We start from the raw sequence: 13,860 nt of genomic DNA, 5'->3' as shown, positions 1-13,860 counted from the left end.
ATTGCACAGTATTCAAAGCAGTAAGTAACATCAAGGTCCCTCGCCTAGGGACAACGTGGGAACATTTCAATTTGTGTCAATTTCACTCTGATCTACGTCCACACTAACCTGGGTACATCTGAATACGCAGAATTATTTCTCTGTTTAGCCCTTCCGTCTTATGTTTACATGACGTGTTACGCCACTGAAAACAGTCTTTGAGGTGCATGCATAAATACAAAAATGCCGGGTTGGTGTTGGACAGGGAGAACGGTTTCAGAAACTATGACGTAAGGTTGCCATGACACTGACGAAAGCTTGTGCTTAAGTACCCACCACCAACAAACATCTGTAAGACATTCTTAGCACTTTGTTGTGGAGGTAGAACATTTGAAAACGGTACGAAACCAATAGTGTGGACAGGGAACGTTTTTTTAACATAAAATCTGCTTTTTCAAATGTACCCAGCTTAGTGTGGACGCAGTCTAGTTCTACGATTAGGTTGTGCTAGGTTGGGCTGAGGTGTTATATGGTGGTGCATAAATCACAAAGCACTATGTAGTTACACAGCGTTCACTGCTCTGACTTGATGTGGCATGATATATATGGTGTTGTAAAGCTCTATGTTCCACTAACCGGTCGCTGCAGCAGATTCTGTGTAGTCGGTCATGGGCCTGACTGCTGTAGACCCGGCAGCCCCCTACGAACAGCACACAACACACTCTCCGCACCAGCCAGCCACGGTACCTGAGAAAAACACACACACACACACACACACACACACACACACACACACACACACGTGACAAAACACTCTTACTCTGGCACTTTTAGGACATCAGTGTGGTGCCATAAGAAACCACAAAGAAAAGGCAACTTCACTCATATTTTGCTGTGTGATTATATAGAAGAAATGCTTATGCAGCTGAACTCGTCACTGTGTACTTTGTGTGTGGGGGGAGGGGGGTATGTGTCTGTGTGAGTGAGAGAGTGAGAGAGAGCAACATACAGTTTACTTTCCTCTGTATGCATGCAGTACTGACACAGTGGCTTTAAAACAAATAATGTAACCCATCTGAATTACTTAGACCTAACAATTCCAATTAAAACTCACTGTACGTTTATGGTGAAGGAGGGATAAAAAAAGAGAAGCTTATGCAAGGGGCAATCCTCTTCTGTAGGATCTTAAAACAAATTTGGTATTTATCGTTGAAGAACAGAGAACTAAAATCATCAGTTTCCAGTGGAAAAATGAAGGACAGAAGACTGGAGGTAATGAATAACTTAAATAAAACGCATTAGTAAGCGGAAAGGTTGTAAAACCATTCAACGTAAGCTTTAAAGTGGAGGGGGCAAAGCGTAGCTGGGTATAGGCCAGGCTTAATCGCTACACGGACACAAATCTCGTCATCTTTTGGGCGCTCACATCTTGGCACACTTCTAGACGCAGGGATATGACTTACACCAAATATAGCCACAATTTGGAAAATGTGCTAATGACAGAGCGAGACTATTGTGATCATCACAGATACCTGTGACCTAAACACACGTGTGAGAAGTGAAATAAAAAAAAATGGAATTTTTGTGATTTCCAGCATGTCATTTGTCATTTATGTAGCATGACCTAAGACAAGGTTGACCTCAGATAAGGTATCATTTGCATATATGTTAAACATAATCTGAATGTGCACATTCTGTAATATATTACAATACACACTTTGAACACTCTCAGTGAGTTTTATCATTTTCTAAAACTAAACAAAAAAATGTTGTTTTGTAAAATAGATACACGCAGAGACAAACTGGACAAACCCAGCTGGTGGCTTTCCAGCACTGGCAAATATTAAATTACAAACAAAACCGCATGTCATTTTGTGCACCCAAACGTAGAGTACAATTATCAAATAGGCCTATTCGGTGGGCAGAAACAGCTTAATCCGTTTAGAGATAGTGAAAGATACAGTGGCTGATCACTCTCTTGCATCAACTCACATGAAACACATCCAGCTTTAGTGGAAAACAAGGCGATGGGGTATCTGAGAATTCCACCGAGAAGCGCAACAGATGCACGTTCATTCATGTCAGCTGGCTTAATTCAGTAACTCACAAAAAGTCTATGTGGTTGCTTCCGTCATGTTTTCATCTTTAGTTGTTTACAGTCAACGTAGCGTGCACTTCAAATCCACAAAGTTTAGGCAGGAGCAGGAAACTGGCAACTCAGTAATTCTTTGCAAAATAGTTCTGGTTGGTTTTATCAAAGTACATTCTTCTTTGCTACAGTTTGGCTTATGCCTTCAATATATCTTACCCTTGATGAAGATGCAACACAGAATGATAGGGAAAGAAATTAGTATCTAATAAATAAATAAGACATTTAATACACCCTGTACGCCTTTTCATTTAACTGACTGGGTATGGACAGGTCAAATCTTCTGTGTGATTGCTAGTATTGATTCATTTATCAATAGACAGATAGATGGACTGACTAGTACCTATCCATCCTAAAATGCAGGTGGTACCAAAGACACTGGGATACAACCATGGGAGCACTATAGAGACCTGGAGAGACCGATGGATTACTATCACTCCCATTCATTTCAACAGACATTGCAAAACTAGCAAATCCGGGTGTGGTCAAATTCACAAATCTGGCACCACTAATGAGAAGAGACACAATTGGAAATGCCTTATGAGCGATGACCAATTAAACCAAAAACCCTGCCCTGATTGGCCACACTCCAGCATGATTGAAAGCAGGCTATGGGAGAAAAACGTGAGGAGGCTAGCCAGTGCTAACCGGCTGAAGCTAACCCCCTGAAGCCCGCCCCTGGATACAACGGTACCTTGTGTGAGTCTCATTGATGTTAAGAAGGTTCTGGAAGCCAAGAGAGGGGGTGTTCTGCAGCAGCTTCAAACCCTGAGAAAGAGAGAGGTTGCTGTGAAACACACTTCATACAAAAAAATACATAATATTCACAATCAGACAAGCACACAATTTATTTCCCCAGGGGGGGATATTTTAGTCATACAAGTCACTGCTGAGTGCAGTCACAGGAAATGCTGACAGCAGTCTAAATAAAACAAGTTGCTCTGATTGCAACTTCGTTTCTAGTAGATCACTACAACAGCACTGTAGGTGTGGAGCAAACAACATAAGTGTTAGTGGAAATTAGTTTTATTCAGAAACAAATATGGCTTAATTGCTTGGAGACCACACCACTTCTACAAAGTACTGATGCAATCATGCACTCAACTCCTGCAGCTTCCTTTCATCTGTCCTTCTTTACCTCCTCCCTTCTTCCTCACTCTCTCTCACGCCTATTTATACACACACACACACACACACACACACACACTCACAAGATTCATACACACACTGCACACACACTTCTTAGGTACACACCATTCACACACACATTCTCCCTCAACTATCCATCTTCCCTTTCTGATACACTTGCTTTCTTTTCCAGCCACCCCTCCCCTCCCCTCCCCTCTGAACCCCCCCATCTCACCAGGCTCTCGGGGGAGCACTTGTGGCAGCATTGGCCCACCAGTGGCCTGAACTTCCCCAGGAACGGAGTCACCGTCTTCAGCTTCTTACGGATCTTCACCCCCCAGGAGAGCTGAGTGAAGAAACAATCCAATTACATTCTCTTTACATAGTGCCAATAACAATTTGTATCATCTCAAGGTGCTTTGCAGAGCCCAGACGATGGGGGCAAGGAAAAACTCCCTTTTTTTTTACAGGAAGAAACCTTAGCTCAAAGAAGGGGGGGGGGGGGGGCAGGTGGGGGCATTTTCTTGTGGGGAGGGGGCAGAAGGGAAGGGAGGAGAGAAAATCAGAGGCATGCAGATTCATTCATAAACGCATCAGGATAACACATATGAGCATACATGCGCGATATACACGATACATACGAGATTGATAGTGGCTAAAAATGGAGAGAGCCAGGATTCAAACCGTTTAGTGGGAACGCAGTGTCCTCAATTAGGTGGACCTTATTCTAAGGATAAGCAAAGCAATCAAGCAGAAAACTAGGTCAATTATGGCATTTGTTTATATTACAACAAACATGGACAGGCAGACATATGCACACTCCCACACGTGCACAAACACATAGACACAAATGCATATGCACACGTAGACACACGCAAATCAGAAAGTCAGTGAGTCACAGCAAAACAAGTCTGTTCCAGTTCTGAGACACGACTACAAAGCTGTCAAACTCAATCTGTCTCACAAACACAGATCACTCTTTTTCTTACACACACACACACACACACACACTCTCACACACACACTTTTCACATGAACTAACCTAAACTTTGTCATGTGTACCATGATCATCGTACACCCAGTGTTACCCCATCTTACATCCCCTCTAACACACACACATATCACCCTCTAACACACACACACACACATATCACCCTCTAACACACACACACACATATCACCCTCTAACACACACACATACACACACACACACACATATCACCCTCTAACACAACCACACACATATCACCCTCTAACACACACACACACATATCACCCTCTAACACACACACACACACACTCACACATATCACCCTCTAACACACACACACATATCACCCTCTAACACACACACCACACACACACACACACACACACATATCACCCTCTAACACACACACACACATACATATCACCCTCTTGTCCTCTAACACACACACACACACACACACACACACACACATCTCCCTCTTGCACGCATGGGAAAAATGAACTGACAAGCCACCAAAAAAAAAAAAAAAAAACGAGCGCCTGCTTACAGTGGCTCTTCAGCCAGCCAATTAGAGCTCTGAGCGGATATGACAGATGAGGCTGTGGGAGGGGGGGGGAGTGAGTTAAAGAGAGAGCGAGTGAGAGAAAGATGGAAAGAGAGAGCAAGTGATAGAGAAAGATGGAAAGAGAGAGAGAGAGAGAGAGAGACAGCTTCTGGGCCTGCTGATGATTGCTCCCGTTTTGTTTAGTCCTCAAATAGACACCTCAGGGTGACACAGCAGCCCCATCACACATGCAGTCAGTCACTGCAGCCAGACTCGAGACTCGAGACACACACACACACACACACACTAGAGTTTGGAATAGAATCTCAAGGGGGAGCTCCACCAACTCCACAAGCCACTTTTTTATGCATTAAATGTTCAGCCCCTGCACTTAGGCCTCGCCTAATGGAACAACATCATCTATGAAATGATTCAAATTGGCCCACGAGAAGCTGCCAGACAAGTACGACTGATCACACATTCGTCGAAATGTTCACAGTCCAGAACCTGGGGAAATGACAGCAAGAGACATTTGTGACAATTAATGCATGAAATGAATGCCTTTTTTTCACCTGGCAGAGGACGATTAAAATGAGCAAATGACCACGAGCGACTGGACCGTGGAGCTGTTCAAGAGATACGAAATGGAGACATCTAATGAAATTATAGATTTTTGGTGGCTGCCAAATAAGAAAAATATTCTTGGACTGTAAACTCAAACGTTTTATTGTGCATTTCAAGTGTTCACTTTGATTTTTGTGGCAGGGGTATTGCTTCCGTTGTGTTTAACATTGACAACACCTTTGATATTCAAAGTCATTGGAAATACTATGAAAGATTCATTACTAAAGAGAAGAGACACAATTGGAAATGCCTTCATTCCTAAATTCATGTATGACCTCAATACTTAAGCTCAATACTTGAAAACTTATATTCTAAATATAAAAGTTGAAAAATAAATGCAAGCTTCCATCGATCCCCAGATAAAATATTCCACTGAGATGAGCCAGTGGAATGAGAAAGGAGGTGCAGAGAGAGAGATGTCTGCTGCCAGCCTGCCAGCCTCCGAGCTAAAAACACCTCCATTAAAAGACACAGGAGGTCCAGAGTAAACTCTGTCCACCATCGTGCCATGACTTTTGACGTTCTGGGGGTCACTAACCGGTGAAGATCAGAGACAGCGCTTTGAGCCAGAGATGAATAAACCGAGTTCAACGAAATTCACTGCAGCCAGTAATCTCTGCGTCAATTAGCAGCTAACTCAATCACTCTCTCGTCGCTCTGTCGTGACCTCCAGGATCCCACCAAAAGGAAAAAAAAGGAAATAAATAACTGAGGAACTTTGAATGGACATTTCACATCTGCCCTCTAAATTACTGGCTAACTCAATCAGTAGTCACATTCTCTCGCAGATCCTGCCAAAGCAGAGCCTCAGCGTGGCCCTTCAGGTCTGTATATGGCAAACATGGAGGACACCTCGTCCATGGACTCTGGTCCCTTGTCCATTACAAAATCATGGCTCTTTCAATTTCCGCACACTTGGAAACAAGACGGAGGAAGAGAGAAACAAAACAAATTCTTTCCAACCTTTTTTTCTTCCCTTCCTCTCCTTACACTTTTTCCTCTCCTCTCCACTCCGCTCCACTCCACTCACTCCAATCCATTTTTCAGTGAAGTGTCTTTCTTTCACACTCATCAGCCGCTCCTCTTTTTAGTTTTTCGACCATAAAAGTACAGGTTTGGGGAATGCAGACGTTACCTCAGTCTGAGTGTACATCTGAAACTTTATTTTCTCTTTTGAGCAGGAAAAGGTCACAAACCAATCCACAAACTCATAGAAAAATGATTTATCGCAACCTGCCTTTCTACCCAAGAGTTTATGAGGGATCACTGCTTCAAGAGCAATTCCTCTTCAAGAAGAAATGGGTCAACCAAGTTTCAAACTTAATTCCCTCAGACAGTTTAGAAATGCTCCTTTATTTTATGTCAAGACCCATAATTCTTGTCTGGCCTGGACATATGACTTAAAACAATCTTAAACTATCAAACTATATAATTTGCATGCTGATGTAGTACACATATTCATTCTACTTTGGCTTCTGTTCCCTGGTTCTAGTTTATATCAGGACAGGCCTTGTTTTGAGATGTTCTAGCTCACAGTGACAGACCCTCTGATTGAGCCTGTTTGCACGACCCCTCCAGGTACCCAGGCAGGGGTCATCAGTACCTTTCACTGTCCATCCGACTCCTAATTTCTGAGGCTGCCGGGGAAACGAGCTAGCGAGTCAGCAATGGCACTTTAATTCCATTGTGTGCTATTGGGCCGATCCAATACCCTGATCCGCTGCCAAACCTCATCCAAGCTCTCGAAAGAGAGAGAGCAGGAGTGAGAAAGGGTGAACTCATTTGCCCTACACTAAATCAGGTGTCCTCCCCCTCTTGAAGTACTCCTTTTCAGAAAACTATTGCAAGGATTTAAGACCTCTGCACTGTCTAAAGCTGGGTGGACATGGGTCTGACACACCCTGCATGTCCATCCGTAGCCGGATATAGGTTACAATGCCACCCTGACATTTTCTAGAATAGACTAAGTGCTAACCAGGCTGCCATTAAGGAAACAATACAAAGCAACAATAGTTGAAGTTTCCCATCTGTAATTAAACTGACTATTTAAAGTTGGAGATATTATTCTTGTAGGAAATAGCAAAGTGCTATCAAACCAAACATTAATGTAAATGTTTTATGACACAAACCAGACTGGATGCTCGAAACTATGGCTGTCCCGCCCCACTACACATTTGCTCACCCATTCTCTAATGTTTGCTGGAGCAGAGGCAAATAAATTCAATGTACCCAATTTAAGGTGAACTTAAAGCAAGCCATGCTTTTACATTCAGATGTAAACACATTAGTATTATTTGTGTCCTTGAGGACAACTGATAAAGAAACTATTTCCCACCTCAACCGTCTGCAAAGTTATTTACTAGCCAATATGGCTATCAGGACATCCGACCAGCAGGAAAACAAGCAAGTGTTACTCAGAAGTTCTTGGCCCTGCATCTGTCAGACAAGCTCTGCCACAAAAGTGCCGTTGTTCGTAACTACTACGGTCTTAAATGCATAAGTAATTGAAGCTTTCAGAGGATTGTTTCGGTCAATTTTGCCAGTGGTAACAGGTTTTATCGTTCATTTTGAACATTCATCAAAACAGTTTTAGTGATCAACTCACTTAAGTCTATACACAAACAGCAGAGGGTGTGAAAAAAGATAGGCTACACATTCAAAACAATTTTCGAACTATTTTCATTTCTCTCAGCCTGCACCGGATTTCAAATCTGGTGAACTTTGATCGGCAAACGTATTCACTGAACCATTTTCAAACCCTTTGGACAAATCAAACACAGAGTAGGCAGTTATTGTCTTGCCCTCATTCATTGTTGGTTCACAAATGGTTGTTTGAACAAGTTAAACTATGCTGCCTTCAGAGATCCCACAGCAAACAGGAGAGGATGAGCATCATGGTAACAGCTGGACTGGGTATCAAGGAGGCCGGTGCTAAGAGAACACTGGCTTTTGTAGGGCCTTAAAGCTATCAGGTAGCAATCAGCCCTGGGCTCAAATGGTATCAGTTGCCTTCTCGACCCATAAGCTGCACTTAACGAGCCCTCTAACTGCAATCAAACATACGGAATGGGCAGAGGAGTGGGAGATCCTTTCCACGGGCAAAACCCTAGGTAGGCTTAGATCATACACTAAGGCCTCTCGAGAGAAAAACAATACGGCTTGGATCAGCGTCTGATTGTGAGAACAGAAAGTCCAGGGGTATTAGTGGAAAACTGATTTTGTTATTGACCTCTGGCAGAGGAGCAGCACAGGAGAATGCCCTGGTTCAGGCCCAGCTGTTTACTGCTTAAACGAAAAGCAGCTAAGGGTCTGTCCCTGTGTTACTGATCACTTAATAATAATATAATTTCTATTTAATTATATATAATAACTTTTCCCTTTTTACTGTTATGGCCAAGTTCTCCCGTACTTGAATTGAAAACTACAAGTTTCAGCGCCAGCACAAAGTCCTGAGTTACAAAACAATGACAGAGACTTTGGAACACAAACAAAGAATGACCTTGTGAAACACAAACACCATCACTCACATATTCCAGCTTCTATACTGCTGGGTAAAAGTCAATTATGCCTGTGAGGTGTGGAAATGTACCACTGATTTGCTGGGGGCAGGAACGGCGGCGGCAGCAGCAGCGGGTCCATCTCCTGCTCCTATCTCAGCCGCCATTGCTTGGCTCAGTCCTCCTTTCTCTTCTCAGCTCACACCTGAGAAGAACATGGAGGAACTTGGTGAGTGAGAATACAACCCAAGCAACAGCAAGTTAAGTTGAAGCCATGGGAAAGTGGCAAACTTCTGCCTCAAATCAACCTGATACAACCTGCATTTCACGGAAACGAATTACTCTACGAAACATTAAATCTCACCTTTCACTACACATTGGTATGCTTGCAATAGCCTATCCTGTACCATATTAAAATGCGTTAGCTATATTTATCATGCTTTGCTCCCTTTGTGCTTCTCAATAACGGCCTGTATTAACTACGAGTAGGAAGGGGGCTGAGAAAGGGACAACCCTTGCTTTTGTTGCCTTGCGTCTATGTTCATCAATCTTCTCATATCTTCTTATATTGGCATGATGCACAGATAGACTCCAACCTATGCGCAATACTAAAATGTCAAATATCAAAACTTACAACACGTGTTCAGCAGCAATTAGCTACGGTATGTCTAACTAAGTGGCAGAGCCGCTTGGGAAAGGCTAGAGCATGTCAGCTAGCTAACTCAGACATGAAACGTTAACGTTACTTTACATTCAGCAAAATGACATGAGTGGAAACTCAACTATAACGCAAAACACCACAGAACATAATTTTCCCTGACTGAACTGTAACAACCGCCTAAGCAAGACAGCAACAGTCTCTCACGTGTAGTGTCTTATGAGTAAAGGTCCGGCTAAATGAGTTTACAACCACAGCTAACTTGCCAACAACCTAGCTAACCTTCCATTGGTTAAAGTTTGGTTGGTTAATCTACTGCACTGCTTCAGAACATGCTAAAGTTGCTGAAAGCTAAATCGTTAATATTTCAATACGACATTACAAATGATAGATTATCAAAATAGTTGTATTATTGTTTCTTTTTCATCACCATTTACATACCTGTTCTGTAAGAGTCAAACCTAACCGCACAAGACGAATTTAATTTGGCTGTATTCTTATAAATTAGGCGAACTGTCTTTGATGGCCAATAGATGGCGCTGATAAAAATAAGAGTTAAACTTGAAGCCACAATAAAGCTCTGCAGACTTAAATAGACTTAATTATTTTATCCTGGCTAAATATGTGGACATATTATCAAAGTGTCTGTATGGAACAAAATGGTGCACTCTTATTTGTTATGAACAGTAATTAACAAAACCCTGATGGCCAAACACACAATCCCCTTTAGAGGGAGATAGCCTACTTAAAACCCACAGACCCACAGACTGGATGCATGCTGGTGCAAAACATCCATAGCATTAGGAGTCTAAGAGAATACGAGTCTGCAGTCCAGCCTAAATAAATCAGAGGAAAATCATAGTGATTTCAACACTCATCAGTTACATCAGAACTTTTTGGGTACACAGTACATGCACCTACTGTCTTTCACACAGACACACACTGGCAGAGATATGACACACACACACACACACACACACACACACACACACACACACACACACACACACACACACACACACACACACACACAACGACTACATCCTTCCTCCTCTGCACTTTATTTTAATTGTTTTACTTAATAATATTAATATTAATAATTATATAATATATTCTATGGTCTTTTAGCTGATCTGTAAAGCACTTTGAATTACCAATGTGTATGAACTGTGCTGTATAAGTAAACCTGCCTTGCCATTGCCTTACTCACACACACACACAAAAAGAAACCTTCCCTGAATAACCAGGCCCAGTGCTTGAGAGTGAGTCAGCCTACAGAGTGCAAGCAGTTTCTGCATATCAGGTATGTGTGTCTTATTTTAGATCATTACACAACAACACTTCCAAACAAGGCCTGGACAGCTATCTGTCTGCCTTTTACAACAGAGAGTCGCTGTTAGTTTTAGGGAAGTTACGGAAAGTTGGGGCAGAGGTGGAAGTCTGGTGTTGCCATAAATAAATCTCATACATGGCTCTGCTGCCTCTGCATGATCTGATGGAAGGTTTTGGGGGTAAGGTTTTGTTTTGGGGGGTAATATTAACAGCAGTGGTATTTATCCATTTATCCAATTCTATGATATGTTCTTTATCAATCCAATTCCAGCTGGGTCTGCTAAGTCTCCAGTGTACCCATCACACCCCATAGGCCTCACCCACACACACTGACACACACACACACACACACACACACACACACACACACACACACACACACACACACACATCTACTGAAAGAGCCATATCAACCCAGACCTTGGTAAAATATCCCGGTGTTCACTCTCCATCTATCAAACAGGGCCCACAGCCACAATTATTGTCAGCCAAAACTGCCTCCTCCTCCCTCCCTCCCTCCATCCCTCTCTCTCATCTTTCGCCTCCCTCTTCCTTTGCCTGGCTTGATCCCCCCCCTTGATTTGTAACTCTCTCATTAAGCCAGTGGTGTGGAAGGGGACACAAACAGATGGAAGGAGAGACAGAGAGAGAGAGAGAGAGAGAGAGAGAGAGAGAGAGAGAGAGAGAGAGAGTGACAGAGAGAGAGAGAAGCGCTGGTGGCTGGCTGCGGCAGCTAATCCACGCAGGTTGCCATAGCTGTGAGAGCTAGCGGGGTGCTAATCCCCACTGGCTGGATGACTAGCTTGCTAAGCAGCCATGGCGGTGCTCCAGAGCTCTAAACAGGCTACGGTATGTGGCACATGATGTGGCACGACAATGGACGTAAGTGAGCTTAACTGGCATGTTAGGAGACAGGAAAACCTTTGCCGGGGAGTTTTATCAAATTTTTCTTTTTTTAATTCAAAAATGTCTGCTCCTCTGGTGATATTATATTTCACTGAGGCGAGGCAAGATTCATCAATCAGCATGCAGTGGAAAGTATGCGTGTCAATAGTCTGGACAGCACACACACACACATTTGAACACACACATACACATACAAATACACACACACACACACACACACACACACACATACATTTGTTTAACACCACTTCATCACTCATTCCTTATCCGTATTAAAATCATTAAATATCCCAGGCACACACACACATTCACAGACGAGCATAGTTTGGCATCTGCGAGCGGACTCAGTCAACTGCCTCATACATCATCAACCTTGCCCATGGTCAGCTGGCGTGTAATGTAATTTATGATGCCGCCCCCCCCCCCCCCCCCCCTCTGGCCCAGTAGCTTGAATCAAATAGCATTCACATCACATGGACGCAGGCGAGGGCTGTAGCCTACCTCCCAGGATTTACCCATCTCCACGTCTCTCTCTCTCTCTCTCTCTGTCTCTCTCTCTCTCTCTCTCTCTGTCTGAAAACCCTCCATTGCCATCCTTTGAAGTTTTGACAGGCATCGCAGCCAAAATATTATGCTGCAGTCAAACAGAAAATTCATCAGTAAAACAGTGTCTTACTCTCTCTGTAGACATTGAGGATTAGACTGTCTCGGAACAGAGTACGCTCACACACATCCCGACAGCTGGCCAAGTTTTAACAATGTGCGCTGCAGAAGTTCTTGAAAAACACCAAATGTTTGTTGAAGGGTCAACAAGGGGAAACACAAACAAAGAGAAAATAAAACTACAAGCCAGTTCAAGGACGCAAAAACCAAGTGGTGGCAAAGATGCAACACAAGAAATGACAACTTTGAGATGTCCAACAATCGGACATTTATGAATTCATAATTTCTGTCCAGAAATGTCTTGCCAGTCTTACCCACCTTTCTTTCCGTGCATCCACATTCTCAAAATCCAACCTTACAAAGCGTGGGAAAAAACTTTATTTCAAACAAAACAGTATACAGCACCAATATAATGAATCAGCGTCCCCTGATCTACATTAGATGGCCACCCACCATTTCTAGTTTCATGTCAAGCAGGCATGTGCTGGCAGAATCTGCCACTCTCATAAATCAGCACTCCTACCAGGAATGGCAGTGGCAGTGTTGGTATATCTATCAACCAACTGCTGTTAGATCAAGAAATGCTAATAAAAGTAATATATGAGGAGCTAACTCAGGATCTGAATGAGGATTGTTTCTTAGCTCTTGGATAAAATAAAACTGCCACAAAATCTTGCTACTCAGATTCATGCACTTTTTTCATTCCCTTTGAAAGACATATACATTACGGTAAATTGAAAACAGGACACGAGTCATTACACATCTATTTTTAATAGAAATAATTTCGTTTTTTCATGGCAGTGGTTTTCACTGTGATGTCAACCACAGGATCATATATAACCACTGCTGGCATGAAATGGGGAACACTCTTTCATTCGTGTGATACCAGCCATACATCACAGTTATGCGCAAGACATTGGTCACGTAGTGAAAACTCCTTTGAATTTACAAGAGTTCTTCCACACATTCATACTTATGATACCCTCCTCCAGTCCACCCACCAAGGCCACTCTAACCCTTTATGTTACAGTAGTGCATTGGCCATGTTGTATTTCAGTTTTCATTTATTCCTTAGACAGACACTAAAGTGCCAGGTGATTAATTACAGTACAGGCAAGGTACATATTATTAGTACCTGATCCTAGGATAGGGGATAGGGTTGAAATCCAAGACCATGCTGTCATAAGTAGCTTTCTCTACCCGTTGAGCTGTGCAGGACCATTTATTTTCCTTGCTGTGGGTTACAGAGCCTAGGGTTAGGCTATCCATCACTGCCTCCCTTGGATGCCCCTTCTCCACCCCCTGGCATTCAGACAGCTGATCTCAGACAATAGGCATACCACTGCTTGTGCTAATTAGTACATTCAGAATGATCTCAAACAACTTGGA

At 42.9% G+C, this 13,860-nt stretch overlaps 1 protein-coding gene across 5 annotated transcripts in view; it reads right to left on the bottom strand.

The window, feature by feature from the left end:
- Positions 1-10,101, bottom strand: part of gpat2 (glycerol-3-phosphate acyltransferase 2, mitochondrial) — a 50,907-nt gene extending 40,806 nt beyond the window's left edge. Inside the window, exons 1-5 of one of the 5 annotated variants that reach the window (XM_031570203.1) lie at positions 10,012-10,101; positions 9,005-9,117; positions 3,492-3,602; positions 2,823-2,896; positions 616-726 (exon numbers count right to left, since the gene is read on the bottom strand). In XM_031570203.1, the coding sequence (XP_031426063.1) occupies positions 616-726; positions 2,823-2,896; positions 3,492-3,602; positions 9,005-9,079 (371 nt within the window). In that variant the 5' untranslated portion in view covers positions 9,080-9,117; positions 10,012-10,101. Of the gene's footprint in view, positions 1-615; positions 727-2,822; positions 2,897-3,491; positions 3,603-9,004; positions 9,118-9,276; positions 9,355-9,425; positions 9,526-9,546; positions 9,757-9,777; positions 9,853-10,011 lie in introns of those variants that run through there. The other 4 variants (XM_031570206.1, XM_031570204.2, XM_031570205.2 and 1 more) reach the window with 4 other exon arrangements.
- Between the last annotated feature and the right edge of the window lie 3,759 nt (positions 10,102-13,860).

This window comes from Clupea harengus, chromosome 7 (assembly GCF_900700415.2).
Source record: "Clupea harengus chromosome 7, Ch_v2.0.2, whole genome shotgun sequence".
Lineage (NCBI taxonomy): Eukaryota > Metazoa > Chordata > Actinopteri > Clupeiformes > Clupeidae > Clupea > Clupea harengus.
Note: the sequence above shows the minus strand (reverse complement) of the source record. Positions and strands in the feature narration are given on the sequence as shown.